Source organism: Aspergillus aculeatinus (assembly GCF_003184765.1).
Source record: "Aspergillus aculeatinus CBS 121060 unplaced genomic scaffold BO66scaffold_53, whole genome shotgun sequence".
In the NCBI taxonomy this organism is placed as follows: Eukaryota; Fungi; Ascomycota; class Eurotiomycetes; order Eurotiales; family Aspergillaceae; genus Aspergillus; species Aspergillus aculeatinus.
The window spans coordinates 121,794-145,774 of record NW_020291522.1 but is presented as its reverse complement, the minus strand read 5'-3'; the positions used below and the strand labels follow the sequence as shown (position 1 = coordinate 145,774).

Sequence of the window (23,981 nt, the reverse complement as noted above, 5' to 3'; positions counted from 1 at the left end):
CCAAAAAGTCTTATCACAAGACAAGAATCCTGATTCCTCACCGCAAAAATAACCGAATAATCATGGAAGACAGGAGGAGGAGCTATCAGTCCACCCAACAAATGATAATCCTCATAAATATCGAAAAGTTAAATCATCCAAGCTAAGTCCAACTAAACTAATGCCACCCTAAATCCCTCTCCCGGGCTTGTGTCCGCGCTTTCACTGCCACAATTGCCCGCACCTGCATATAACTGTACACATAAACCCGCAAAGTATGTGTAATACAGCTCCCATATCTCGGATTTCCGACGGGTTGGTCGAGCCGACCAGTGACTAGTGCTCGCTGGGCTGTGGGGTGTTTCTGAATCTGCGGTGCGGCTGGCTGGTTAGACTATGTGTACTCTTGGACCCTCAATTATGCGCCACTACGATACGGGATGTGAATCAGTAATTGAGACAAAAGAGGTGTTCTGTATGTATGTGATGGATCCCATTTCCATCCACGCAAAGGTCCGTATTGCATTGAAGTCCCTAGTCAAAGACGCCTGATAATGAGTTCCCTAGACCGCCTTTCAAAGCCCCAGTCTAATCCAGCATACATGCAAGCAAAGTACTGCGTCTCAATCGCAGAAACATACAAACGACGACCGAGACAGACAGGGCGTAAATGGGAAAATAAAAGCAAAGAGAAGGCTAATGTACATACATGCATCATGCCGATCCGTCGTGAATCTCTTGTGTCATATTACAACAGTAAGTACACGTCTGAGCCCGGGTGTAGTTCACTGCGCCATGCCGTCGTCGAGCTCCTCTCCCTCAACCGTCTCCACATTCCAAAGCCCCAACGATTCGCCTCCCGGTACCTTCACCCCGGGTTTGGCTCGGGTGTTCACCATGGCTTTACTAGACAGCGCCAGCGCAACCACCAGCTCTTGCATACGACGCGAGGCCACAAAGGTCTGCGTCAGTAGCCTGTTCTCCGAGACCTGGATCGCGAGGTTCATGCACTGCACGAGGATCTCGCTGTTGAGGACTCGGGCCGAGAAGAAGAGGGCGTTGTGGTAGTTGAGGAATACCTCAGGAATGTACATGTTTCGGATTTCTTCCAACTCTGCTTGCTCGGATTCTGTGAGGGGTTTAGTAAATTAGTTGGGCATGGTCTCTCATTCATAGGCGAGGGCTGGTGCTTACCCGTCTCAGCACCGACTAGCCAATCCCTGAGCATCAAGTCGACAGGGTCACTGGCTTCAGCTAATGCAGCCTGGACTTTCTCTCGAAGATCTTTGATAGTGCCAGAGTCCCGGTTTTGCCTAGCCCTATTGTCTAGTGAGCATCGCTTCTTTTGCATGACGAACAAGCGCCGGGACTTACGTTTCGAAATTCTCCAAAGCAAGCGAAAACTTCTCGAGGCCGTCGAACGCCATGATCAAGGTTTCCAAATCACGCATAGTTTGGGATTGTTGCAGCAGGAGGCCTGTGTCACCCGCAATTGGGTTGCCGTTTGTCTTGGAGCGGCTTCGTTTGTGTGGAGAAGTGAACAGTATGCTTTTGATAGGACTGGAGGGCTCTGAGGCAGAAAAGTCCCGTTCGGGGTACATAGCGCGTTTGAGTATTATCGCCAAATCGAACCCAAAGGACTCTCGGGAGATGTCGGAAAGGTTCATGCGTCTGCTCAGCTCTCTCGCAGCGGCCAGGTTTCCGGTTCCTGCGATTTTGTTAGAATGGCGGACGAAATATTGAGACAACGGACGTACTGTAGTATTTCTGGTACACCTGGGATCCCAGCTGACAGATCTTGCCCCATTGTCCGTCAACAAAACGAAGCCACTCCAGGCTTCGAATCACTCGTTCATCTACGTCGGAGATCTCTGTTCCAATGAGATCGTGCCTTGGGATAGCCAATTCGCGGTCGCCATCCTTCCGTGTTACAACCTTGGAGGTAAACTTCATTGTCCTTGAATGGTCGATGGCGGAAGTCCTGTGGCTGATATACTCCCACTGGGTCTCCAAGATTTCTTCAACGTCAAGTCCATGTTTTTCCATGAGTTGGACGAGGAGCCTCCGTTCTCTTGGGTCAACAACCTCAATCATGACGCGCGCCAGAATGATACGCTTATAATGAGTGGGCAGGAGAGAGTCATATAGAGGGATAAGATCAACGAGACCAGCGTCCTCCAGGTTGGCAATATACCCGATGATGTTGACAGACGTATGGTCAAAGAACGTGGTATCCGACCGTACCATTCCGAGACGTCGGGTAACAATGAGTAAGTGAGTTGCAATACGTAAGGCGTCGCGGTCCGTCGCAGTAATGAGGAGACTATCCTCCACCGACATATGTAGCATCTCAGGAACCAGAGATGACCCGTCCGATGGATTGTTCGCAACCTGAGAGACGGCGTGGGCCAGTGACAAGAAGAACTTGTCATACCCTCGAGACAGTATGGCTGCCTGGATGGTGCGGTATGGGTTGCGCGCCTCAAAGCCGACGCGGTCGTGATCCCGGGTGAACTCTATGAACTTCTTCACTTCATCGTGACCTGCCGGCTCCGCAACGTAGGGCACTTGCGCAGTGGGCGAGTGACTTAGCTTCCGCTGGAGCTGTTTGCAGAAGCCTTGGTAACGGGAGAGTACGGCACGGTTGAAATAGACGTAGAGGAAGTCATCCCAGCTTTGACAGATCTTGAAAGCGGCCTCAGTCTCGCCACAAAGTAACGAGAAAACAGCCCGCTCATAGTCTTCAATCTTTGGGTTCCGCGCTAGAGCAATACAAGCAGCACTCCAAGTCTCCTGGGACCGCCAATTCATCAAGCGCGTGTGTCCATCGTCAACGGGTGTGCGTCCTTTGTGAGTCTCTACGTCAACACTGGAACCGCAGATACTGACCGCTCTCCAGGGCTCCAGCCTCTCCGCAGACCACTCCCGGATCTTTGACCAACTCTCACCCTGTCTGAGCATCTTCCAGAGTGTCATCCAGGTAGCGCGCTCATAGTATTGATCCTGTTTCTGGAGATTCTGCTTCTGTCTCGTGATCGCATCGGGATCCAACTGAGTAACCAAGGGTTCGGAGTCTTCTGACTTGAGCAAAGAGGCGGTGATTCCGGGGTCGTTAGGCTCAAGTGGCTGAGGCCAGGCTCGCAGTCGTTTGTGTCCCTTGATCGTCTCCTTTGTATAGAGCCAGCCGAAGGACCAAGAGCCCTGACCCCGCTGAGCTTGTGTCTCCAATTCCGAAATGAGATCGTCAATATCCTGCGAAGAGTTTTTGGCGGTGTACTCGAGCCATTTCAGGATCACTACACATTCCACCGCGTACGCGTCCGAATCGAGGAATTGCTCCCAAACTTCGCGGTCAGTTGAGTAGCGGTGCAAGTTCTGGAAAGCAGTTGCTTGTCTCTCTTTGGATTTGGCTATGCGGTGAGGGTTGGCGATAGTGATGAGGTTGCAGAAAAGCTGCCATGTGCTTTCCTCGAGCTGCAGTCGTTGGATTTCTTCTTGCGCCTTGGCGTCCATTGGACCATTGGCCCGGTTGGCGCCAAATCCCAGCTTCGCGCGTTTCAAAGTATGGTCTTTCTGTATATCCTGGATCGTGCCACGCGCCAGCTCTTGGTAGCTTCTCACCAGCTGGTAGGCAGCTTTGTAGTCCTCGAGCTCACCAGACCGGTTTCCCTGCTGTTTGAAGCGATCCAACTTCTCGGCGAAGGCTTCGATCTGACGCGTCACGCGGTCCGCCGTGCGACGAAGAGGGTGTAGAGCTTCTTGTGCGCCTGCTGAAGTGAAGAGGTCCGGGGTAGCGGCAGCGGCCAAACCATCTAGCATACGATTAGCAACTTCCCCGTCATGAGAGGATGTATCCGTCGTACTTTGTTCGGTGGGAGGGGGACTCAGGTCCAGGGGCGATTCACTGCGATTCGAATCCTCAGCGGAGTCGTTGTCTGGGCTGTCCTCTTCGTCGCCGTAGTCGTCTTCCTCTTCCTCTTCATCCTCTTCGTCCTCCTCATCCTCCTCATCTTCCATGTCCCCTTCGTCGTCATTAGTTTCGATATCATCTGCCTCCTCCATGGGCTCGTCATCACTATCATCAATCTCGATGACATCGGCATTGTTTAGCGCTTGTTGCTGGTGCTGGATATTGGACGCAACGTCAGCGCACCGGCTGGACGGCCGTGTCAACAGAATCGCAGGGAACACTTACATTGATGGAGGTAAATCCGGCCGGGGCGCCCGGGCCAGCCACCGTGGTCAGGGGAGCCATGAGCGCAACCGAAGGAATTGAAAAGTAGCGCTCGATGCGACCCTGTATCAAAAGGCGTGATGGGAGAGGAGAGATGGGGGGGAGAGGAATGGCGCGGGATAGGCGTTAAGCACCCAGGCAGGGTTTAAGGAAGAACTGGAACTTCAGTGAACTTGCACCTTCTTTCCTTCTCTTGCTCGGCTTGGCCGTGTTTTGGGGCCGTTCAGCCACTAGGCCCAACCAGGTCTAGCGCGGCCACATCCGCGCATTGAAATATCGTGGATTTTTTTCCTTCCCTTCTCCTTTCTCTTTTTTTCTTCAACAAATGTCATATAGGCAGTCATTAGAGTCTCGGGGCGAGAGTTTTCAATATTCGTCCAGGTCAATCGGCCTCTTTGCGTGCTCACGATTGTCTTAGAGGGAGTTGCAGTTCTTACAACTAGCCTAGCTCTTCACTTATATGAGAGCTCAGACTGCAAAGGAATTGCTACATTCAGCTTTCGAATCTCGACCCGGAATTTTCGCACAACTCTACAGTAGTATTTGGGTCAAGGGTCTTTGGCCTCGTGTTTCGACATCTGCAACGCTCGGTGTGGTAATATATACATGTCTACACAGCAACACAAAGCAACCGTCAGGAGCTCGTGTTCAAGCTAGGATTCCTGGCCTCGTTGCTTCATCCTCAGTCGCAGAAGACTCGGCTTGGGACAGCTCGGGGTTTTCGCTTCTTCGCCTTGCTCCTTGTAGAACGAATTGCAGCATTCGTAGAGGGCATTGATTTGCGACTGGCACTTCTCTTCCTGGTATGAGTTCTTGGTCAGACAAGCTGTCGGGGCTCAGTCAGTGATGTTGTTGCTGGGATCAGGGCTCAGGTGAAGTCACCTTGAATGGCACACTGCAGGGTGTCAATGGATATGTCTCTCACATGATGCTGAAAGACAAACTTACTGCTCGTGGATGGCAGGGGGGGTCATATGCTAGATCCTCTTTTAGTCCGCCCTAGTCAACTGTCAATCCATTATGTTCGAGGCTGAGAGACGAGAGATGTCCAACGGAGCAATGCGGTCTTGCTTACCATGACGCAATGATATATAACTTAGTTATTGAGTAGCAGTAAAATGCAAACGCAGGCTGAAAGTTACAATCGGACAGAGCAGGAGAGACTGAGGCAATTGCAATTAATCATGCACAAAGCAACAAAGCAGAGATAAAGAAAAAGCGACGATTGGGTGAAGGAGTGAAGAGGAAAGCAATGCCATTCACTGCGCCAGGTAGTTAGTGTACAGTCAAGCAGCAAGCAGCCTATAAGCCTCCAAGGTGTTACTGCGGCCGATTGGACCTGCGCCGCAAAAATAGATTCTCCGTCAGTCATCACCGGTGGGGGAGGGAAGAGGGTTGCTTCTGCCATCGCCGCCAACCTAATAACCCCGATCTATTTCTCTCCACTCCAGTGCTTCCTCCTCCCTCTGTCACTTTCTCACTTCTCCAACGATCTCGATCCTGACTTCTGCCCGTCGACCTCATCTCTCTCCAGAAAACTCATCAACAACAAGAAGTAAGAAACCCTTCCTCCTACACTTGTCTCTCATCCTCCAACCCCGGAGCAATCCACAGTCAAATGCGACAGGAATCCCTCTGCAGCGCTGACTTTCTACCTTGCCACCTACAGATCACAACCAATCCACAAACAAGATGGCCGACGCGAACGCCTCGCCCGCCGGCGGTGATGCCCCGGCTCCCGTCGAGCACCTGAACATCAAAGTCACCGACAACAACAACGAGGTCTTCTTCAAGATCAAGCGGTCAACCCAGCTGAAGAAGTTGATGGATGCGTTCTGCGAGCGTCAGGGTAAACAGCCTTCGACCGTCCGTTTCCTGTTCGATGGTACCCGTGTGCGTCCTGAGGATACGCCAGACACTGTACGTACACTGCACTCTTGCCCCTCATCATTATCATCCTTAGCGCCACCGCCGGTGGTGCTCAGCGTTTGCGGTTGTCTTCCCCCCCCCCCCCCCCTGCAAAATGGCATCCCCCCCCACCGCTTCGATCCTCATACACAAGCAAATAGACATCCGACTAACATTTCCCTCTTCCGCAACAGCTCGAAATGGCCGATGGAGACACCCTTGAAGTCCACCAGGAACAGATCGGTGGTTAAGTAGAGAAAACCTCTTGTTCTTCTTATCCCGATGAATTAATGACGAATATGGTCTTTTTCTTCCCTTACATACATCTTTCTCCAACCAACATTTAGCCAGTCATCCTTTTTCCACATTCTTCTATACGCCTTCTTTCTTGAATGTGGCGCATTTGAAAGGAGGTACAACATTAAAAAAACCAGGCGCAAATCGGTGTTTTCAGCACGGTGTGGGGGACCCTTTCGAACCCACTTCAGCGCGGAGCTTTTTTTTTTTCAAGGGGATAAGGGAGTCTTAAACCGAGTCGGGGGTGGGGGTTCTTTTGGGAAATGTCATCTTGTTTTACAGACATGAGCTTGGTCGAGAGAATAGAAAGGATCTATGAGCGCGTGGATGCCTTTCGTCTGAATCCTCTAGGATGATGGACTACAGCAGTATGCATCTGTATCTCGGAGGGTGACTCCGTCTTCGTATCTGTTTGCTTGGAGCTCATGTCCACATGCAACATACTCTCTACCATTAGATGATAGCGCTACAGTAACCTACTTGAAGTCTTCCCAATATCTGCCGAAGAGATATACTTTGTTACAGGTCGCAGATCACCCCAGTCCGTCCTACTTGTTCTGCTAAGAGTCTCTGGCTGTGTTTCATGACCTATGCATCTCAAGATACCCCACTCAGGCGTCTCATTCAAGCCGACTGCGCGCGGATGCCGTGGGTCCGGTACTGCCAAAAATCTTGGGGAAAGCCTCCAACCCGTATCTCATAATTTGATCCAGTTGATCGATCACGGAAAGGCAATGTACCTTGGAGTAAGTGCCTTGAGTCTTAAGACAAGTTAGGATCAAGAAAGACTCAAATATATCATTGTATCTTTAAACGACGAGTATTGGCACACCCACCTGCATAGACCCCTGAACAAATATGAGTTTTTCCATACCTCAGATAAACAACGAGACTCTACCTACCGTCACCCTCCCCAAAAATCTGTACCGTACCAATGCCCAGCTCGCCAGTCCGACACTAGCCAACCCATCACCCAAGTGCCGTCGTTCCGAGACCGGCTACCAAGGCAATACCCGATGCCCAGCAACTTCCGAGAAACCCAATCACAACGTCTTCTTCTGGCCCCAAAGTCCCCACAATGACCTCGGAAACTCTCGCCCAATGTGAAGTCAGAGAGTAGGGATCGGCACTGTAAGTACTCGTAGCGCAGTAAGTTACAGTACATTCTTAAGGGGCCGCCCATCCTCCGAGGCCCCCCAGTAGCGTTTCCGATTTTCAATGTTTGTGCTTCTTCTCTTATAACTTCCCCGCATTATTGGCGGTGCCGTTGTAAACACTTACTTTACTACCTTGGCATTTGGGATACTCACATCAAAACATCATAGATTTGAAACAGTATATAAGCATTAGCTGGCTCAATTGCGTGACTGCCTTGTCTAATCCCCATTGAGATCCGACCCAAGTTGCGACGAACCCCATGACTCGCTTATGCTGCATCCCCGCGCAGGCGCGGCGAACGACGCCTTCAAGGCTCCAATCCCTCAGCCCAAGAGCCCGTTTTACGACCTCAGCACGCAGAACCGAGAACTATGCAGCTACACTACCGAATCTCAAGATCGGGGCTCATACGCATGTGTTGTTCCAGGGCTTTCCTGGTAGGTCACGTGCTCTGCCTGTATATAATGGACCTTGGCTGTGACTGATCATTTCATGTAGGTAAACAGGTACCATGTGCTAGGTTTGCAGACGCGAGATTGGCAAGACTGGAATGGCTGATTCTGTTTCTAGTCGACTGCTAATGTGAGAGAATCTCTGGCTTGGGGGACGAAGGTCGTCGGAGGCGTGAAGCAGAATGCTAGGGGGGAGAACCTGGGTCTTCCGGTGTTTCGGTCCGTTAGAGAGGTATGTAGCATGGCCTTGCTGGATCCCGAGGATTTATTTTCAGACAGAGCGGACGAATTGAGTTGGGTTATAGGCACAGAATAATGTGAGGGTGGATGCGTCCGCCGTTTACGTGCCTGGTGGTTCAGCTGCCGCGGCTATCGAGGAGGCCATTGAGGCGGAGGTGCCGCTGGTTGTGGCTGTAGCAGAGCATGTTCCGATTCACGATATGCTACGTGTAAGGACCTTTCTCTCCGTGCAAATTGGCCGACTGCTTAATTGTTTGTTCAGGTGCACTCGATGCTGAAAACTCAATCAAAGACAAGGTTGGTCGGGGCCAACTGCCCGGGTATCATCTCCGTGACAGGGAAATGCCGCATTGGGTTTCAGCCCTTGCCATGCTTCACGCCAGGTAAGATTGGCATCGTAGCCAAGTCGGGTACCTTGAGTTATGAGGCTGCTGCATCTACGACCCGTGCGGGCTTGGGCCAGACTCTTTGTATTAGCATGGGAGGGGATGTGCTGGCTGGGACGAACTTTGTCGACGCTCTGAGGACCTTCGAAAGTGACCCCGAGACCGAAGGTATTGTCCTGGTCGGAGAGATTGGGGGGACGGCCGAGATGGATGCTGCCGACTGGATCCGAGATTATCACCGGAAGACCGCCAATCCCAAGTATGTGTGCGATCTGAGGTGCCATGTCAGCTTGCAAATGCTGACACTGCGAATAGACCCATCATGGCTCTGGTCGGAGGTCAGCATGCGCCCGCAGGACGCGTGATGGGTCATGCCGGTGCCTGGACCGCTCCTGGAGAGCCGGACGCCAAAGCCAAGTATCAGGCGCTCGAAAGTGCCGGTGCAGTCATGGTGAACCACCCGGAGAAATTCGGGGAGGGTATGAAGACTCTCCTGAAGAGTCGAGGGCTAGCCCATGATACCAATGTGAGTTTGTCTTGGAGCAAAAAAAATCATCAAGATACTCAACCGCTGTAGTTTGCCAGGGGCGTAAGCCAACAAAGAGGCTTTCACACAATGAGAAGAGCTACGGTAGATGTCAGTCACCAAGCGCCACAACAGCAAACCCGGAACCTCTACGTGAAGCCGTTCCAGGCGCTCGACATGCTCCGAGCGAAGTCCATCGCGGTCAAAGAGATCGCTTCATCGGATGCGGACTTCTTCCTGACTCTGACCGTTGACAGAGCCGCGCTGTCTCCATGCATCCTTGCATCGTCGACCGCCGCTTTCAGCCCCGAACACACCGGTCGCTTTCCGTTTCCTTACGAGACCCCGGATCTCGAGAGCACAAGTCCGCTCATCAAGGCTGTCGCCTCCCACCTGCAGCTTCCGAGCGCGTCGCAAGAGAAACTGGCTGCACTCGTCCAGGCACTCTGGCAGATCTTCACGGAGAATGAGGCATACCTCCTGGAAGTCCGAGCGAATGCTACGGATGCCTTGGAAGTGCGTGAAGCACGGTTTGGATTCGACGATGCTGCCTTCCGAAGTTCAGGACGCCAGGAAGATATTCAGAGCCTGAGGAACCCAGCAGAGGAGGTGCCGGAAGAGGTCCTAGCTGAGAAAGACGGTATCGTCTACGTTAAGTGAGTTGTGCTCGCACCCTCTCTCTCCGCACATGATGCTCATCCTTAATTGTAGGATAGATGGAGAGGGAAGTATAGGCACACTAGGTAAGGAACCTCTCTCATCAAGCGACACGGTGACCGACTAACCGCATACAGTCAACGGCGCCGGGCTGGCCATGAACACGGTGGACGCGCTGACGATGCACGGCGGCCACTGCGCCAATTTCCTGGACACAGGGGGCAAGGCGACGTCGGCCACGGTGAAGGCGTCGTTTCAGATCATCCTGTCGGACGCGCGAGTCAAGGCCATCTTTGTGAACATCTTTGGGGGATTGACGCGGTGCGATATGATCGCGGAGGGAATTCTGCTGGCGTTCCAGGATCTGGACGTTCGCATCCCCTTAGTGGTGCGGCTGCGGGGGACCAACGAGAAAGAGGGCCAACGAATGGTAAATGCTTGGTGTCCGGCTCCGGGCTCGCGTGAGGTTATTTGCTAACGGTTGATATCGCAGATCGCGGAGAGTGGACTCCCGCTGGAGGCATTTGACGAGTTCGAGGCCGCGGCGAAGCGGGTGATAGAGCTGGCAGGGCAACGATAAACAAGATCATGCCATTAGTATGCATCACATAAATATAGATCTCCGACAAGGAGTCACCCAGAGACAACGATAGAGGCCACTGAATCACATCGACGGTCCACAGTCCCCTGAGTCGTGTACAGTTTGTACAGGCTGTACGTAGTAGCGGGGCCCAGGCCCGCGGCGGCATACGTAACCAACCCAACCTTAACAAGTCGCAGCGTGCCTGAGCCAAGTGAGAGTTGCGGGCAGCAACCAAAGAGACCCGCAATGGGCTCACCGCCCAACGATAACGCAATTTGGCAAAATCAACTTCTTAATCCACCCCGCGATCGGCGGCCCCGCCGCCGTGCCAATGAGTGAGTGAGTAGGCCAGGTTTCGCCCTTTTTCTCTGACTCCCCCTCTTCTCCTCTTTTTCTTCCTACAACATCTCCCTCTTCCCAGATCCTTCATCCCATAACTTCCCCTTAACCCTCAATCCTTCTTCAAAATGGCCACGTAAGTCCCCTTCCCCTTCCACAACCACCACACCCACCAACCACCACTAACCCCCCCACAGAAACATCACCTACCACGCGAGCGCCCTGACGCGCAGCGAACGCAGCAACCTGCGCAAACAACAAGGCCTCACGATCTGGCTGACGGGGCTCTCCGCCTCGGGCAAATCGACTCTGGCGGTGGAACTGGAGCACCAACTGCTGCACGACCGGGGGGTGCACGCGTACCGACTGGACGGGGACAACATCCGGTTCGGCCTGAACAAGGACCTGGGGTTCAGCGAGGCGGACCGGAACGAGAACATCCGGCGGATCGCGGAGGTGGCCAAGCTGTTCGCGGACAGCGCCTCGATCGCCATCACCTCGTTCATCAGCCCCTACCGCAAGGACCGGGATACCGCCCGGCAGCTGCACGAGGTGCCCACGCCCGGCGAGGAGACCGGGCTGCCCTTCGTCGAGGTGTACGTCGATGTGCCCGTGGAGGTGGCCGAGCAGCGCGACCCCAAGGGTCTGTACAAGAAGGCCCGCGAGGGCGTCATCAAGGAGTTCACGGGGATCAGTGCCCCCTACGAGGCGCCGGTGAAGCCCGAGGTGCACATCAAGAACCATGAGGTCCCCGTGCAGGAGGCTGTGCGCCAGATCATCGAGTATCTCGATTCCAAGGGGTACCTCCCTCCTAAGTCTGCTTAGATTTAGATCTATTTGTTCCAGGGGGTGGGGGGCAAAAGAGGGGCGGTGGATAGGGTGCCTGAAATATAGAATATTTCTTGTTGATAATTTTGGCTGTCTTGCATAGAGTGCAGATGGAGCTTCAGAAGAAAGGTGGGCTGCGTTGAATCTGTATATATACAAATAGATTTATTTTTTCGCCGAATCCGGAGATGGTTGAAGTAGACACGCAAGGCTCAATCAAGCATGCCATTCGACTCTATGTACGCTATACATATCCACAACACAAAGAAAAAAGAAAGCTCAGGTAGAATAAACACCATGGCAGTAATCACTGGAACTCAAAGTCGTAATACACGTATGCCGTATAATCGGCCGCCGCGGCTCCCTCGCCGTGCATCTCGCTCGGGTCGTCACGCTTCACCCGGCCCTTCTTGTCGCGCCCGAACGCATTGCCCGCCAGATACGAGTACTTGTCGTCCAGGTTGTGTTTCGCCTTGTCCGCTTGTTTCGAGCTCGCGGTCTGTTGTCTTGAATTAGCACTCCGCTGGCTGTCCAAAAAATTCCTATCGAAAGAAAACTCACCCGGATCAAAGTGCAGACAAAGTCCAATGGCAGCCCGTATCGCAGCACCGTCTCCACAAACACCCGCAGCACCAGCACGTGGATCCAGACCATGACCGCCTCGCTCCACGCCGTCCGGCCCAGCCGGAGCGTCTCCCCCCAGAGCTTGCGCTCGTCGCCGCCCACGCGCTCGACCTCCCGCCGCTCCTCCTCCTTGCCGCCGGCGACGTACCTGAAGTCGCGCGGGATCCACTTGCTCTCACGGCACTTGTGTACGAACTCGACGCTGTGCTTCTTGAACGTCGTGACGGCGTACAGCGTGAAGTCGTTGTCCGAGGCCACGAGCGTGGCCGACCGCGGCACCACCATCGGCGCGACAGTCTCATAGGTTTTGAGGAACTCCTTGATCTGCTGAGCAGGCACGGCGATGAGGTGCGTCTCGATGTATTCCGAATCCTGGACCAGGGTGCGAGGGTCGACGACCGAGGCGAGCGATTTAGTGGACAGGTTACCCCTACCGCCAATGTCAGCACGCGGCCTTTTAGATCAAGACATAGGGGTGTGACAAGAGGGAGATCTCACGTCTGCTTCCGCTGAAGCGTCGCCAACGTATTCTTCACCTGGTTGTACTGGGTATACTTTGTGCGGATGTCGTTATCGATACTAGCGGCCTCCTGCTCTGGGCGTCAACAATCGCCGTCCCCTGCCTATTCCATTCGTACCAGACACATGACATAAATACCCCTCACCTTTTGTAGCAAGTCGATCAATTCCGCCAGAGGCTTATCGGCCCGGTACTTGACTTTGTTCCAGGAAAATGTGCGTAGATATTGGTCCACCGGCTCTACGAAGGCAGAAGGGTTGCGTCATTGCGTTAACCGGCAGATTCTCCGAAAAGGATGTGTCATGGTAGAGCGGGGGCAGGGTTGCATACTATCGTTCACGGTCTTCATCTTCTCAATCTGCGCTTCGTCGCCCTCCAAGATATTCTTCAGCGCATCGCCGACCTTGGCGACGACCCCCTGGCAGGCGGCCTCCAGCTTGGCCAGCTCATCGGCCTGCTGCACTAAGGCATCCAGGGTACCGATCTTGAATTCTGGGATGGGGAAGGGGGCAACGGAGCCATTCTCAGGGGCGACGGTGGCAGAGACGGCATCGAGGGCGTCGTCGCGGTGGTGGGAGGGGGTGATGGAGGTGGGGAGCGAGACGAGGAGGTACTTGGTGGACTTGGACATGGTGGCAGCAGCACGGGACGAGGAGTTGCGCGGACTGACTATCGGAAGATTTCGAGAGTTGCGAGGGGACCACGCATGCGATAGTCGTGTGCAGATAAGATCGGAAGAAAATGAGGAGAGGAAGAGAGGGACGGAAGTTGAACTGGAGGTAAGAGAAGAGGGGAGGTGGAGCTGCAGCTTGCGGAGCGGAGGCTCCGAGTGCTTGTCGGGCAGTCACTCGGAGGCGGTCGGCGAGTGCGCGAGTGGCTTAACCCGGGGAATATCGTTTAGTTTCACCAACCCAGAAACCACCAAGGCTTGTCAGTTACACAGACATTGCTGGAAAAATAGTGCTTTTCTTGGCTTGTCTGCCAGCTGCTTGGCCTATATCTACTAATAGATAGGACACATTCAGCAAAACTCATGCAGCAGATATATACTTGTGTGCACTAAACAGAGCTGGCATACTGTAGGCCAAATGCGCCGCCCACTGACCAGTCTACAACACACTTGAAGTTACCAAAAGTATAAAGTCGAAACCCGAAGCTCATTATTCATTATCATTATCGTACTCATGAATCATAACGCAATGCAACCCGCCCTTTTGGAAATCCCAGAACTGAAAAATAAGACAACGAAACCTCCAGCTTTCCTCTGATCCTTCTGCAATTCTGCTCCAGCGTCTTTAGAGCTGCAGTTCATCCGAGTCGACACCGGTCGTCGTGTGCTGACCAAACTTGGTATCTTGCTGGAATCGGCCATCGTGTACTGACCATCCTTAAATCTTCAAACCATCACCGAGCCTCCATACAATCGCCCCCAGCTTCAGTAGATCGGTACCATGTCTGCACCGTCGACAAGGCAGATTGCAACGTCTCCTCCCAGTCAATGAAAGTAGCCATGCCAGCAGCAGCAACACGATCCCAGATTGCTTAACTCATCATGCCTGTCGCATACCCCCTCCACCCCTTCACTTATGATTCCCCTGCTCAAGCAAAGACTGCCGCCGCTGGGACTTGCGCTTCTTCTCGTTCTGCATGAGCATGTTCTGCACCGACCGACTCCCACGGGCATTCGACTTGACCCCGTCGTCGTTCAGCAACTCCGTCAACGCGGACTTGACCATGTGATCGCATCCGCGGGTCGACTCGGCCGCTCTCGCAGCAGCGGCGTGCTCGCCGTTCTGCGCAGGCGAGTAGGACACGGAGCGTTTGACGTTGTGGATGGTGTGCAAGGTCGGCACTTTGTTCGCGGAGGCGGCGGGCTCCCTCTTCAAGGTAGCGTTGGCCATTGTGTTTCTCTTTCGTTGAAGTATTTGTATGTTGTGGAGGTTTGCGATAGAGATGATTTGAATTGGTTGAGGTGACACTTTAGCGAACGTTGGGTTTCTTCTCCAGAGATAAATAAGTTTGACGTGAAGATAAAAAGTTGTGGTCCTCGGATTGAATGATCGACCTGATCTCGCTTTATCATTCACTTCTTAGTTTACATTCACATAAAGGAACTTTTGCGATTGGTGTCACTATGACGCGTGGGGACGCTGATCGTTTGAAACGAGGCTGAAAGGAAGGGAGGAGAAGTATAAGATACGAGGATATGCTTCAAACCACCACTGCATGGATGGATGGCAAACAAAGGAGGAAAGCAGGAAGCGAGGGTCATGCAATAATCCCGCTGCAAGATGTACAGTACAGGAAATAAAAATAAAATTGGAGACGAACGGAATCTGCAGGGCTGGCTGGTTTGCATTGCGCATTGCAGCTGACTGGACCGTCTCATTCACCCGTTCAACCTTCAAGTCTTACATCATGGATGACTCTCCACCTCCACCTTCTCCTCCTTTCCATCTGCCACTCTCCGCCCAGACCCTTCGTGAATATCAACCTGGGTCCGTTGTTAACGTTAACTTTGGTTCAGAAGGGCGAAGTTACGAGGATTATTTCGACATAACCCCTGCACTGAGGACCGTACCCCAGTTGATTGGAGGGGGCGTGCCCCCGATATCATCAGCCAAGACACAAGTCCCTCTCTACTCCATTTCGATGGCAAAAAAAAAAGAGTTTCATTGTCAACTCCCCAGTCCTAGTCCACGGTACTTTATCCGACCACCCCCTTGCCCGCCCTTGACCATTAACTGCACTCGAAAGATCCACTCCACAAACGAAACCCTGGCCAAGGGAGGCAACCCAACCCGCCAATGACACGAGCCCATGCGTCTTCCCACCTTGCTCAGTAGTTTGGATGTACTGTACTTTTTACTTCCCTGAGATTCGCTTTCTCTCCTCACTTGAGAGTCCTTTCTACACATGAAACCGATACTCATCCCCCCGGTCCAAGTAGACCACATCCCCCTCGAACCCCGCCTCTTTCACCTGGGCCTTGAAATCCTCCAACGGACTGGCGAACACGTCATAGTCGTCGAAATGGATGGGGATCGTCACCTGCGGCCGGATTAAGCGCATCAGCTCGACCCCCTGGGTTGCGTCCATCGTCACCATCATCGCCAACGGGCCCAGGGCGGGCGACGGCACCGTCGTGCCGCCCAGATGCACCAGCATCAGGTCGATCGGCTGGCCCTCGTACCGCCGCGGGATCTCCTTCAGCTCGTCGAACATCAGTGTGTCCCCGGAGATGTAGATCCGGTATCCCGGCGTGAAGTCGGCGGTCGTCGTTGTGCTGCTGCTGTAGCCGAGTTCAAGCATCCAGCCGTTTGTGGGGGGGATCTGGTGGTTTCAGTCAGTTGAAAACAACTAGCAAAAACAGACAAAGAGAACAAAGGAGAAGGAGAAGGCATGACGACGATGACGCAGACTTACCGCGCCGACAAGCTCATTCAGCTTTTCCAGAGGCTTCGCCAGGGGGATATGCCTCCCGGGCATACCAGTCACCCGCAACCGGGGCTGTTTGTCCGGCGGGTGCTCGCCGCGGATATCGACCATCGCTTGCTTGTACACATCCACGGATGCGACCCGGGTGAAGGAGTCGTCACCCTTGGAGGTGAGGATCGATTGCGCGTGCGGCGTGGTGATGATGGGGAGGTCCCGGCGGAGGGAGTCCTCTACATGTCGATCGAAATGGTCTCTGCATACATCGTATCAGTGTCATACCGTCTGGCTGACTTGGAAAAGCAAGTATCTTTAAAAAGAGTGCCAAAAATGCCCCCAAACAGACTAAAAAAACATACAACAGAAGGGATTCGCTGGTGGTCACCCACCCAACTACTAACCTCCCGGCGTGTGGCTTGAGTACGGCTGAGCGGACGGGAAGCCCTATTTTCCACACCCTGTGGTCGTATGTGCTAGACAACCCTGTCGCTGCCATCCTTAGCGACTGCACCTACCTGTGAATTGAACAGGGCACAACAACCCTAGTTCAAACAGCTTGCCTGTCGTCCGACTACCCCACTGAATCGCGTTCAACCCCCCTATCAAACCAGGTAAAACCAAGTAAAATCAAGTAAAAAGTAGAAAACCAAATGAAAAAAAACATACTCATGATAATGCGACAGCAGCACCAGATCCACCCGGGGCAGATCCTCCAAATCCACCGCCGGATCCTTCCTCCGGGTCGAGGTCACCCCCGGCCCGAGATGCACATGGTCGCCTGCATGCAGGAAATTGGGCTTTTTTTCAAGCCGAAATCATTAGCCACCGCTATACTGAATCACACAGCCCTCATCAGTCAGTCATGTAGCGAGAGTAGGCCTCACATACATCAGTCATAATCCGAATACCATGCCATTGTCTATCGTAGAGCTTAGCCAGGTTCTACTCTCGCATACTTCCTTCCCATATCAGGACGATAGCAAAGGGGAAGAGCATACATGATGGTGGTCGCGTTCCCGACAAAGTAGATTGAAGCATTCTCCGCCCCGGGGTTGCGGGGGTGGGCCTTTGTGGCTTTGGCGGCGGGGAGGCTTGTGGGGATGGAGGATGTGGTGTCGTTGTCGTTGTGGTGGTGGTGTCGTGTTGGTGGTGCTGGGTGGGTTGGGTCGATGGTGAGGGTTTGGGGGGTGGAGGTTGGCATCTTGGTTGCTCTGGGTATTGGACTAATCAATAATTACAACGGGAGGGGATTGCGAAAGGTATAATGGTTGGAGATGGGGGTTGGGGAGTAGGTAGATGCTAGCTGGAATGAATGGATGATTGATTGATAGAGGGATAGATTAATAGACCGCGACAGTGATGTGGCACGGGTGACGTCAAATTTACCTAGTTCGTGGTAAATGCAGCTGTTCCTATAGGAGCTACAGAACACTACTGTGTATACATGAAGTGAGTTCGGTCATAGAGTGCAAATAGTCTGTCTATTGCTTTTATGAGGCCGATGCACACTATTTACATACTTTGTCCTAGCACATTTGTTTCATGGTGGTTGAGACCGTCTAATCTCCTCTCCTCCTACGCCCACCAAGGGAAGGGGAGGGGGGAGAACTGCATTGAAACTTGAAGCTTTGGAGAAAGGACGACCAGCAGCGGCATTTCAAGAGAGAATGCCGCAATACAACCAAAAGGCCGGCAAAGTTAGATGAGCAAAATAGTCATTCGGAATGAAGAGTAAAATGCGCACGGGGAATAGATCACAACCTTTACCCAATATTGCTAGAAAAAACACGCCCTAACTGCCACTCCGGCACTCCATGCATCCTCAGAAGACGTCTATAACGATATTCAACGAGCCAAAAGCGTGTTTCCAAGAAATCTCGGGGATGTTCCACCCCATCCGGCGTGGTAAAGGTCTTCCGTTCCATGTGCAAGCGGTCATAGAGTCCCAAGCCGAACAATCGCCAGAGATCCCACACCGACATGCCCAGCCCGTCCAGTGCTGGGCGCTCCCGTTCCCAATGACCCACATAATCCCATTCAACCTCCCGCATATCTTCTAGCGCATCATTAACCTGGGTCGCTCGAAGGTCCTGGCCCCACCACCATCGTACATCATCCGAGAGGTGCATGGGCGGCTCCGGAGGCGCCCACACGGCGGTGTCACGGGAAGCCACCGGCATCTTCGAGATGAGAGGCGGGTTGTATAAACTGGTATAGTACCTGATGCTGCTTTGGGGTTCGATTTGGGGTGGACTACTCGCGTCGGCGGACTGAGCCATCGCGGTGACCGGGGCATCGTCGGGCCCGTAAAGCGCCTCCAGACAACCCGACACCTCGATAATCTCAAACCAGGCGTCATCTTGTCCCGAGGGCAGCTGTCCCCCGCCGCTCCACCGCAGATGACGGTTCTGTAGATACATGATATCGCTTTGTGACCAGCTGCTCGATTGCTGGGGATGAGGAGGAGTAGGAGGGGTCGCGGTGCCCGTACTCAATAGATCAGCCAAAAGTTGTAGATGCCAAAGGGCACGGTAGACGCGAAACTCTTCAATCCACGAGGGCGGGCCTACGTCCTGCAACCGATACGGCCCGACATCCGGGAGACCACCGAGTATCCGGGCCTTGGCAAGGTATTTCGAAAAGAGGTCTCGCAGCCGCGTCAGAAAGCTGGTCAGGCAGATGCAGGCCAGGCGCTGGATGTTGGCCGCTACAGCAACCATCTCCCGCAGCGAGGCGCGGGTCATTGTCGTTCTTGTGGTCTCGAGCGAGAAGTCACGGGCCAGAAAGTCGGCCAGACTGCTGTCAGTGACAGAGGGCCGCCGGAGCGCGGCGCACATGAAGACGTAACGGTCTAGTCCGGAGTTCATAACCGGATTAGCCTGCAGGATCTCCTTAAAGAGGTAGATCGCATCCGAGTCGGCGAGTGCATCAGGGAACTCCCCAGGCTCGAAGAGAGCGGCCAGCAGCGGCGAGGTCAGAATCAGACTCTCGAGACTGACCCAGTCCGCTGCGTATCCGATGATCATGGCTAGCAGCTCGTGCGGGAGACTCCTGAGACCGTCCATGATGGTGTATGGGGGTGTATGTGGTATATGCTTAGTGTGATTATGACCTGGTGGGTATGTCAATTCGCGAAGCATGCAGACCCGCTGAAATTGGTATCCGTGGAGATCTTGGCTCATTTTATCTTTAAATCCAATTCCTCATACTGAGTCATGACCCGAAAGACAAAGCCATGGCTGAATGGAAATGTGGACGATCTCCAGCGGGCTGTCTTTGTCCAGCAGTCAGTGTGCTCTTGTGAGGCAGCCATCTGAATCATATATCCATACATTCCTGAGGCTCTGTGATTCTGTCCTCGACGGTGGTGTCTTGAGGCTCGATTTGCAAGTCTCATGAGACAATGAACTATAGATGTAATGCTAGTTAGTAACCGAGGCCTCCGCCAAAGAAGATACAACAAAGCGTCCAGGAAACCATGAGAAGCTGTTGCAAAACAAGTCTGCTAAGACTAGGGCTGAGCCGACAGAAATTAAATGGATGTACAATGATTCTCTCAACATTAAACCCGATTTTGGTTCCATTTCACATTCAGACAAACTTCCGCGCCGGAGTCCTCGCCTCGAACAACGCCACGGGCAGGTGGTATTTCCAGCTTTTGAGCTCAGACAGACATGAGCCAAAGAATGTGGTTCTCTGAACAGCAGGCGGTAATTTGCCCGGAGCGTAAAGTTTCATAAGTATCTTTCCAAGGATCCGACAGTGGGCGGACAGGGAGTGGAGAAGCATTGGAAGCATCTGCGTAGGCTTGGAATCGTCAAACGCAATCCCTGACAGGGGCAATTCCACCGAAGATTGGGAGTCCTAACACCAAATCAGTCCCGTAATCCAATTTTGAAGGAGTCGAATGGCGAGGAGAAGTAGGCAACCCTACCAACATGGTGCAGACCCGCACGGTGTAGCTTGCCCAGAGCTTATCGGTACAGTAAAGTGACCAGTATATTTGTTTGCGGAGCTTGATCTCGACCTCGGGAAATTGATGGGTCCTTTCCAGCGTCGCAGAATCTAGATTCAGTCCCATATCCAGCGCCAAGCGGATGGCCATGCCATGGCGAAGCCAGCCCTTAGAGTCAGACCCAATCGCCTCAACAAAACAACGGAGTTCAGCTTCGAAACATGTCAATTAGGCAAAATAACAGCCCGAGGAGCTGTTACTCACGTACAACGTAAAATATAGCCATGATGCCAAGGGACTGGATGGTGGTGTGCTCGGGGGCCGGAGATCAAAACGAAGCAGTACTTCGGCAACTTCCAAGGGACTTTCGCCTGCAGTGTTCGGGTCGTCCGGCGTGGAGCGCACTTCCAGTCTTTCCGAGTAGCGAGCGCCCATAGCCAGTATACAATGGAGCAGCAATGGACTACAATATTGCCCCTCTTGGCACAAGCTCTGTCGAAAAAGTTGCTCATCCACAAGCTGAAGCCACGGTTGTTCCCACTGGAAATAGAGCGCAATTAGATGTTCTTGTAGTTCCTCGTCGATAGGAGGGACTAGATCAGGGTCTTGAAGGAGATGGTTCAGGCCCGAGCGAAGCGAGGCGCGTGGTAAAGAGGCTAGTTCGAAGTTGCTGTGCACTGCAACAGCAGAAGCAGTGAAGCGTGATCATGCTCGTTAGTCACGACTCAGATGGATCTCGGTTAGAGACATACAAGGAGTGGATAGCAGTAGTTGGAGCTGAAGAAGCGCACCTCCTCCTCATCGCCAACCCTGTCGTGCAAACCGAACGGTCCATTCGCGCACAGTGCCCCAAAGGGCTCCTCTTCTCTCGACTGTTGTTGGGAACGGGAGGGGGAGATTGATGGAAGATGCCCGGCCCTGAGCTGAGCTATAGATGACTCGACATCGATGGAATGGAGCCATAACACCTGCTCGACCTGCTGGATGCGCGCTTGAAGCTGCATCACCAACGATTTCGGCGCCGTGCCACGGCTGTCATCTTTGGTGTTAAACACGCACTCCATGCCGCGGTTCAGACACCGAGCACACGACGGCTTGTGAACCATCACACTATAGAACAGTGAGCTAAGTTTGGTTTCGCCCTGCCCTGCTGCATGTCGCATGATTTGCCTGAAGCTATACCTTTGCTCTCCGTCGCCGACATTCCTGACAAGCTTGTGCCGCATACTGAGCTCGGGGTGTGGCCGATCGCTTCTTTGAGTAGCGCTGTTGGCGATTTGCTTCCGTTGACATCTTCATCAATATGTCTCAATCAGTCCAAGGCTTTTGAACGAGTTGCAGTGCTGGGGTGAGTGGAGACTCTGCAATTCGAAAGGAAGGAAAGTGACATGGAGTGGCATTCGCTAATCGATAACGGGGAGAGGTGATAGTCTCGATAGGAATTCATATTCCGGGCCCGGCGGCGAACTTACCCCTAGGGCCAATATTTAACCCTCATTGTTCAAAGAGTGCCTAGAAGAGGTACTGCAAAATTAGTTTCTCACAAGACACAATCCTCTGTTCTCTCACATCAACTCCATTCATTTATCATCTACAATCCACCATTATGTCCCACCTCAAGTTCTACGCATACGAGGGCCATGGAGTCCGCCAACAGAAGGTGTTCCGCTACAGCCAAGCCGTCCGTGTTGGAGACCGGATCGAATGTTCTGGCCAAGGTAAGAAAGAGACTACCAATCTTACTGTCCCAGGTATGAGACACTCTTGCTGATCCAGAATCCCGAAGGCGGCTGGGATCCCAAGACAGGAGAGTTTGAGAAAGAGATCAATGCTCAGATTGACCTCGCCTTCTCCAACGTAGAGCTCTGCCTCAAAGACGCTGGAGGCAAAGGGTGGTCCCAGGTGTACCGGGTCAATTCATACCATGTGCCCATCAATAACGAAGCCCTGGAAGCAATGGTTCGCAACTTCAAGAAGTATATGCCAGATCATGATCGCTCTGGACCTGCGTTGGGGTGACCCGTCTGGGCGAAGACGACATGCGCGTGGAGATCGAGGTAGTGGCCCATGACCCTGAAGGTACCAATGTTGCTGGCAGTGTATAGTGATAGCCAATCCCACATCTCTTAACGGCACTGTATTCTAAGCTGGTCTCTAAGTCTGTCATAGCGGACAGGTCATGTTCAGTAGTAAATATGCGAGATGCCAATAGAGTCGCAACGGGGCCGGGCAGAACAGGTTATATACATACACATTGATCTGGAAACGGTAAACATTTATATAAATCTGGAAATATCGTCTATGCGCTTGAAGAACGATCTAGTCATGGTGATCTCCGAATCCCAGTGCTTTCCATGGGACAACAAAAACCGCACGTAAGGGAAATATGTATCGGGGGTCTAATGGTCTAAGCGGTGACGTTGTACAGGGAGGACATTGCCTGTGGAGGTTTCGTTAGCTTTTACTGGTCCCGCACGCACTCCCGAGAAGTCGAACGTACCGCAGCCTGCTTGGGCTCAATGAAGAGCGCCTTCGCCTCTACCAGGACTTTCGGCTCCTTGCCATCTTCCGGCAGCGTCTCGATGCGCGCCTCCACCCAGGCCTTGCGACCTTCCACCTTGACCGTCTCTGCTCGCAGCGCGACGTAATTACCCGCCATTGCGGGAAGGCGGTAATCGAGATTCAGGTTGGCGGTGACGCCGACGCGGTTCGGCATCGCGGGGAAGCAGCAGCGGCCCATTGCCTCGTCCAGCAAGGTGGCCAGGAGACCGCCGTGCACGATTCCGGGATGCCCGCAGAGGCTGGGGCCAAGGTAGAGCAAAGAGACCAGGCTCTTCCCGCCCTCCTCGCAGAACACCAACGGCGGCACGACGATCATCTCTGGCCCGGCCAACGTTCCGCCCGTGAGACTGCGCGCGCGCATCTGTGCTGGCATCTTCAAGTGTGGGCGGGATTCGGTGAAGGCGGGGTCCTCGCGCAGCGAGACGGCCAGTGGATGATTGCGAATATAGTCGTCTACTTCCTTGGTGAACTCATCGCCGGGGATGAAGGCGGAGAGAGTCTCCTCGTCGGTGCTTAGTCGGAGGTCCATCATGCCCGAGGCGGTCTTCAAGGTCTGGTAGGATCCTCCGGCGATGAAGGCAAAAACGGCGAGTGACGTGAAGCCAATAAAGCGGCGGAGACGGGATCGAGGAGGGGGAGGAGTGGCTGTATGGTTCGCAGAGAGATGTGTCAGATTAGTTCGGCTATTCTTTCATGCTGATCGCATGGACGGGACAAACCTGTGGAAGAATATGCCCGACACGTTGGTTTCGGAGGCGGAGAGAAGCGAAAAGATAGTAAAGCTGTGGGGTTTGAAGCTGCGGCAGGCAGACGAGAAGAAGATAAAGAGCGAAGAGGCTGTTGGACACTGCTGAGGATCGCAGTGGATCCCAGGCGAACTGTTGGGACCTGCGGCATGGCGGCGAGACTCTGCGAAAAAGCAGCGCGGGCAGGGGCAAAAGAAAAAGGGGAAGCGGATGGCCTGGGAAAGAAAGCCGCAATGGATCCCTCGGACCGAACCAGATTGCTGAAGACTATCGCGGTGAGGGTTGCGGATCCATCGAGAGTCGGCGCGACAGTGGAACTGGAACTGGAACTGGATGAGAAAGAGAGACCCGCTGCCAAATCCCCTCCAGAAGCTCCGCCCGCCCGCCCTGCTGATTGGTGCGGCGCAGCAGCAGGAGCCGAGGCTCATCGCTCTCGGAGGTCAAAGCATCGTGGTATAATTTCATCATCGTCATTCGGGAATTTTGTTTGAATTTCTAGGCCAGAAATGATGGGGGAATGGTAGTTGGGAATAACGAGAGTCATGGGAGGAG

The 23,981-nt window shown here is 53.3% G+C and overlaps 15 protein-coding genes across 15 annotated transcripts; 5 read left to right on the top strand and 10 right to left on the bottom strand.

Moving 5' to 3' along the window:
• Window positions 1-377: 377 nt before the first annotated feature.
• On the bottom strand, window positions 378-821 carry BO66DRAFT_394854 (uncharacterized protein). The gene is made up of 2 exons (XM_025648091.1): window positions 547-821; window positions 378-492 (listed from the first exon to the last, which is right to left on the bottom strand). Exons 1-2 carry the CDS (start codon window positions 692-694, stop codon window positions 398-400), a joined length of 243 nt encoding a protein of 80 aa, XP_025499982.1. The 5' UTR covers window positions 695-821; the 3' UTR covers window positions 378-397.
• Window positions 479-4,357, bottom strand: BO66DRAFT_394852 (nucleoporin Nup84/Nup107 family protein). The gene is made up of 6 exons (XM_025648090.1): window positions 4,175-4,357; window positions 3,843-4,104; window positions 1,737-3,791; window positions 1,354-1,687; window positions 1,174-1,298; window positions 479-1,108 (listed from the first exon to the last, which is right to left on the bottom strand). Exons 1-6 carry the CDS (start codon window positions 4,232-4,234, stop codon window positions 765-767), a joined length of 3,180 nt encoding a protein of 1,059 aa, XP_025499981.1. The 5' UTR covers window positions 4,235-4,357; the 3' UTR covers window positions 479-764.
• A 371-nt stretch (window positions 4,358-4,728) lies between these two features.
• Window positions 4,729-5,363, bottom strand: BO66DRAFT_357516 (DUF1903-domain-containing protein). Its single transcript, XM_025644905.1, has 4 exons — window positions 5,289-5,363; window positions 5,162-5,212; window positions 5,096-5,108; window positions 4,729-5,039 (listed from the first exon to the last, which is right to left on the bottom strand). The coding sequence occupies exons 1-4, from the start codon at window positions 5,289-5,291 to the stop codon at window positions 4,867-4,869; spliced, it is 240 nt and encodes a 79-aa protein (XP_025499980.1). The 5' UTR covers window positions 5,292-5,363; the 3' UTR covers window positions 4,729-4,866.
• A 542-nt stretch (window positions 5,364-5,905) lies between these two features.
• Window positions 5,906-6,372, top strand: BO66DRAFT_414570 (SUMO family protein SMT3; the record flags this gene model as incomplete). The annotated part of the gene is made up of 2 exons (XM_025649477.1): window positions 5,906-6,133; window positions 6,316-6,372. 2 exons carry the CDS (start codon window positions 5,906-5,908, stop codon window positions 6,370-6,372), a joined length of 285 nt encoding a protein of 94 aa, XP_025499979.1.
• Window positions 6,373-7,673: 1,301 nt separating this feature from the next.
• On the top strand, window positions 7,674-10,550 carry BO66DRAFT_423031 (putative succinyl-CoA synthetase subunit alpha). Its single transcript, XM_025650090.1, has 9 exons — window positions 7,674-8,033; window positions 8,147-8,260; window positions 8,334-8,477; window positions 8,531-8,913; window positions 8,970-9,180; window positions 9,232-9,836; window positions 9,892-9,923; window positions 9,975-10,267; window positions 10,331-10,550. The coding sequence occupies exons 1-9, from the start codon at window positions 7,836-7,838 to the stop codon at window positions 10,415-10,417; spliced, it is 2,067 nt and encodes a 688-aa protein (XP_025499978.1). The 5' UTR covers window positions 7,674-7,835; the 3' UTR covers window positions 10,418-10,550.
• Window positions 10,551-10,722: 172 nt separating this feature from the next.
• On the top strand, window positions 10,723-11,721 carry BO66DRAFT_381986 (adenylyl-sulfate kinase). Its single transcript, XM_025645986.1, has 2 exons — window positions 10,723-10,895; window positions 10,957-11,721. Exons 1-2 carry the CDS (start codon window positions 10,888-10,890, stop codon window positions 11,582-11,584), a joined length of 636 nt encoding a protein of 211 aa, XP_025499977.1. The 5' UTR covers window positions 10,723-10,887; the 3' UTR covers window positions 11,585-11,721.
• Window positions 11,722-11,762: 41 nt separating this feature from the next.
• On the bottom strand, window positions 11,763-13,527 carry BO66DRAFT_394847 (H(+)-transporting V1 sector ATPase subunit C). The gene is made up of 5 exons (XM_025648089.1): window positions 13,062-13,527; window positions 12,877-12,971; window positions 12,710-12,801; window positions 12,149-12,641; window positions 11,763-12,086 (listed from the first exon to the last, which is right to left on the bottom strand). The coding sequence occupies exons 1-5, from the start codon at window positions 13,360-13,362 to the stop codon at window positions 11,895-11,897; spliced, it is 1,173 nt and encodes a 390-aa protein (XP_025499976.1). The 5' UTR covers window positions 13,363-13,527; the 3' UTR covers window positions 11,763-11,894.
• Window positions 13,528-13,869: 342 nt separating this feature from the next.
• BO66DRAFT_394846 (uncharacterized protein) lies at window positions 13,870-15,070 on the bottom strand. Its single transcript, XM_025648088.1, has one exon. The coding sequence runs from the start codon at window positions 14,630-14,632 to the stop codon at window positions 14,312-14,314; it is 321 nt and encodes a 106-aa protein (XP_025499975.1). The 5' UTR covers window positions 14,633-15,070; the 3' UTR covers window positions 13,870-14,311.
• BO66DRAFT_188801 (uncharacterized protein) lies at window positions 14,833-15,838 on the top strand. The gene has a single exon (XM_025642437.1). The coding sequence runs from the start codon at window positions 14,958-14,960 to the stop codon at window positions 15,540-15,542; it is 585 nt and encodes a 194-aa protein (XP_025499974.1). The 5' UTR covers window positions 14,833-14,957; the 3' UTR covers window positions 15,543-15,838.
• BO66DRAFT_381978 (MBL fold metallo-hydrolase) lies at window positions 15,204-17,424 on the bottom strand. The gene is made up of 5 exons (XM_025645985.1): window positions 17,165-17,424; window positions 17,055-17,085; window positions 16,833-16,963; window positions 16,158-16,422; window positions 15,204-16,064 (listed from the first exon to the last, which is right to left on the bottom strand). The coding sequence occupies exons 1-5, from the start codon at window positions 17,365-17,367 to the stop codon at window positions 15,642-15,644; spliced, it is 1,053 nt and encodes a 350-aa protein (XP_025499973.1). The 5' UTR covers window positions 17,368-17,424; the 3' UTR covers window positions 15,204-15,641.
• A 505-nt stretch (window positions 17,425-17,929) lies between these two features.
• On the bottom strand, window positions 17,930-19,268 carry BO66DRAFT_460497 (uncharacterized protein; the record flags this gene model as incomplete). Its single annotated transcript, XM_025652303.1, has 1 exon — window positions 17,930-19,268. Exon 1 carries the CDS (start codon window positions 19,229-19,231, stop codon window positions 17,930-17,932), a length of 1,302 nt encoding a protein of 433 aa, XP_025499972.1. The 5' UTR covers window positions 19,232-19,268.
• A 489-nt stretch (window positions 19,269-19,757) lies between these two features.
• BO66DRAFT_474461 (fungal specific transcription factor domain-containing protein) lies at window positions 19,758-20,271 on the bottom strand (the record flags this gene model as incomplete). Its single annotated transcript, XM_025653140.1, has 2 exons — window positions 19,758-20,030; window positions 20,101-20,271. 2 exons carry the CDS (start codon window positions 20,269-20,271, stop codon window positions 19,758-19,760), a joined length of 444 nt encoding a protein of 147 aa, XP_025499971.1.
• Window positions 20,272-20,777: 506 nt separating this feature from the next.
• On the bottom strand, window positions 20,778-21,347 carry BO66DRAFT_442363 (uncharacterized protein; the record flags this gene model as incomplete). Its single annotated transcript, XM_025651422.1, has 3 exons — window positions 20,778-20,798; window positions 20,874-21,231; window positions 21,304-21,347. 3 exons carry the CDS (start codon window positions 21,345-21,347, stop codon window positions 20,778-20,780), a joined length of 423 nt encoding a protein of 140 aa, XP_025499970.1.
• Window positions 21,348-21,727: 380 nt separating this feature from the next.
• Window positions 21,728-22,408, top strand: BO66DRAFT_460491 (YjgF-like protein; the record flags this gene model as incomplete). Its single annotated transcript, XM_025652302.1, has 2 exons — window positions 21,728-21,839; window positions 21,908-22,408. The coding sequence occupies 2 exons, from the start codon at window positions 21,728-21,730 to the stop codon at window positions 22,138-22,140; spliced, it is 345 nt and encodes a 114-aa protein (XP_025499969.1). The 3' UTR covers window positions 22,141-22,408.
• BO66DRAFT_474460 (PaaI family thioesterase) lies at window positions 22,276-23,917 on the bottom strand. Its single transcript, XM_025653139.1, has 3 exons — window positions 23,403-23,917; window positions 22,622-23,328; window positions 22,276-22,561 (listed from the first exon to the last, which is right to left on the bottom strand). The coding sequence occupies exons 1-3, from the start codon at window positions 23,578-23,580 to the stop codon at window positions 22,529-22,531; spliced, it is 918 nt and encodes a 305-aa protein (XP_025499968.1). The 5' UTR covers window positions 23,581-23,917; the 3' UTR covers window positions 22,276-22,528.
• Between the last annotated feature and the right edge of the window lie 64 nt (window positions 23,918-23,981).

What these genes read in the sequence shown, in the direction of transcription:
- BO66DRAFT_394852 (XM_025648090.1), bottom strand. Translation starts at nt 4,234, where the DNA reads ATGGCTCCCCTGACCACGGTGGCTGGCCCGGGCGCCCCGGCCGGATTT. An exon ending in CCGGATTTACCTCCATCAAT is followed by an intron (nt 4,105 to 4,174) that starts GTAAGTGTTCCC and finishes TCCAATATCCAG; the next exon opens with CACCAGCAACAAGCGCTAAA. An exon ending in TCCCCCTCCCACCGAACAAA is followed by an intron (nt 3,792 to 3,842) that starts GTACGACGGATA and finishes ATCGTATGCTAG; the next exon opens with ATGGTTTGGCCGCTGCCGCT.
- BO66DRAFT_474460 (XM_025653139.1), bottom strand. Translation starts at nt 23,580, where the DNA reads ATGCCGCAGGTCCCAACAGTTCGCCTGGGATCCACTGCGATCCTCAGC. An exon ending in TCGGGCATATTCTTCCACAG is followed by an intron (nt 23,329 to 23,402) that starts GTTTGTCCCGTC and finishes CGAACCATACAG; the next exon opens with CCACTCCTCCCCCTCCTCGA. An exon ending in TTGAGCCCAAGCAGGCTGCG is followed by an intron (nt 22,562 to 22,621) that starts GTACGTTCGACT and finishes AAACCTCCACAG; the next exon opens with GCAATGTCCTCCCTGTACAA.
- BO66DRAFT_423031 (XM_025650090.1), top strand. Translation starts at nt 7,836, where the DNA reads ATGACTCGCTTATGCTGCATCCCCGCGCAGGCGCGGCGAACGACGCCT. An exon ending in GGGAAGTATAGGCACACTAG is followed by an intron (nt 9,924 to 9,974) that starts GTAAGGAACCTC and finishes AACCGCATACAG; the next exon opens with TCAACGGCGCCGGGCTGGCC. An exon ending in AGAAAGAGGGCCAACGAATG is followed by an intron (nt 10,268 to 10,330) that starts GTAAATGCTTGG and finishes TTGATATCGCAG; the next exon opens with ATCGCGGAGAGTGGACTCCC.
- BO66DRAFT_394846 (XM_025648088.1), bottom strand. Translation starts at nt 14,632, where the DNA reads ATGGCCAACGCTACCTTGAAGAGGGAGCCCGCCGCCTCCGCGAACAAA.
- BO66DRAFT_394854 (XM_025648091.1), bottom strand. Translation starts at nt 694, where the DNA reads ATGCATGTATGTACATTAGCCTTCTCTTTGCTTTTATTTTCCCATTTA. An exon ending in CTGGGGCTTTGAAAGGCGGT is followed by an intron (nt 493 to 546) that starts CTAGGGAACTCA and finishes TGCAATACGGAC; the next exon opens with CTTTGCGTGGATGGAAATGG.
- BO66DRAFT_188801 (XM_025642437.1), top strand. Translation starts at nt 14,958, where the DNA reads ATGGATGGATGGCAAACAAAGGAGGAAAGCAGGAAGCGAGGGTCATGC.
- BO66DRAFT_394847 (XM_025648089.1), bottom strand. Translation starts at nt 13,362, where the DNA reads ATGTCCAAGTCCACCAAGTACCTCCTCGTCTCGCTCCCCACCTCCATC. An exon ending in GATGAAGACCGTGAACGATA is followed by an intron (nt 12,972 to 13,061) that starts GTATGCAACCCT and finishes CTGCCTTCGTAG; the next exon opens with AGCCGGTGGACCAATATCTA. An exon ending in TGATCGACTTGCTACAAAAG is followed by an intron (nt 12,802 to 12,876) that starts GTGAGGGGTATT and finishes CGCCCAGAGCAG; the next exon opens with GAGGCCGCTAGTATCGATAA.
- BO66DRAFT_381978 (XM_025645985.1), bottom strand. Translation starts at nt 17,367, where the DNA reads ATGCCAACCTCCACCCCCCAAACCCTCACCATCGACCCAACCCACCCA. An exon ending in GGGAACGCGACCACCATCAT is followed by an intron (nt 17,086 to 17,164) that starts GTATGCTCTTCC and finishes GCTCTACGATAG; the next exon opens with ACAATGGCATGGTATTCGGA. An exon ending in GTATTCGGATTATGACTGAT is followed by an intron (nt 16,964 to 17,054) that starts GTATGTGAGGCC and finishes CTTGAAAAAAAG; the next exon opens with CCCAATTTCCTGCATGCAGG.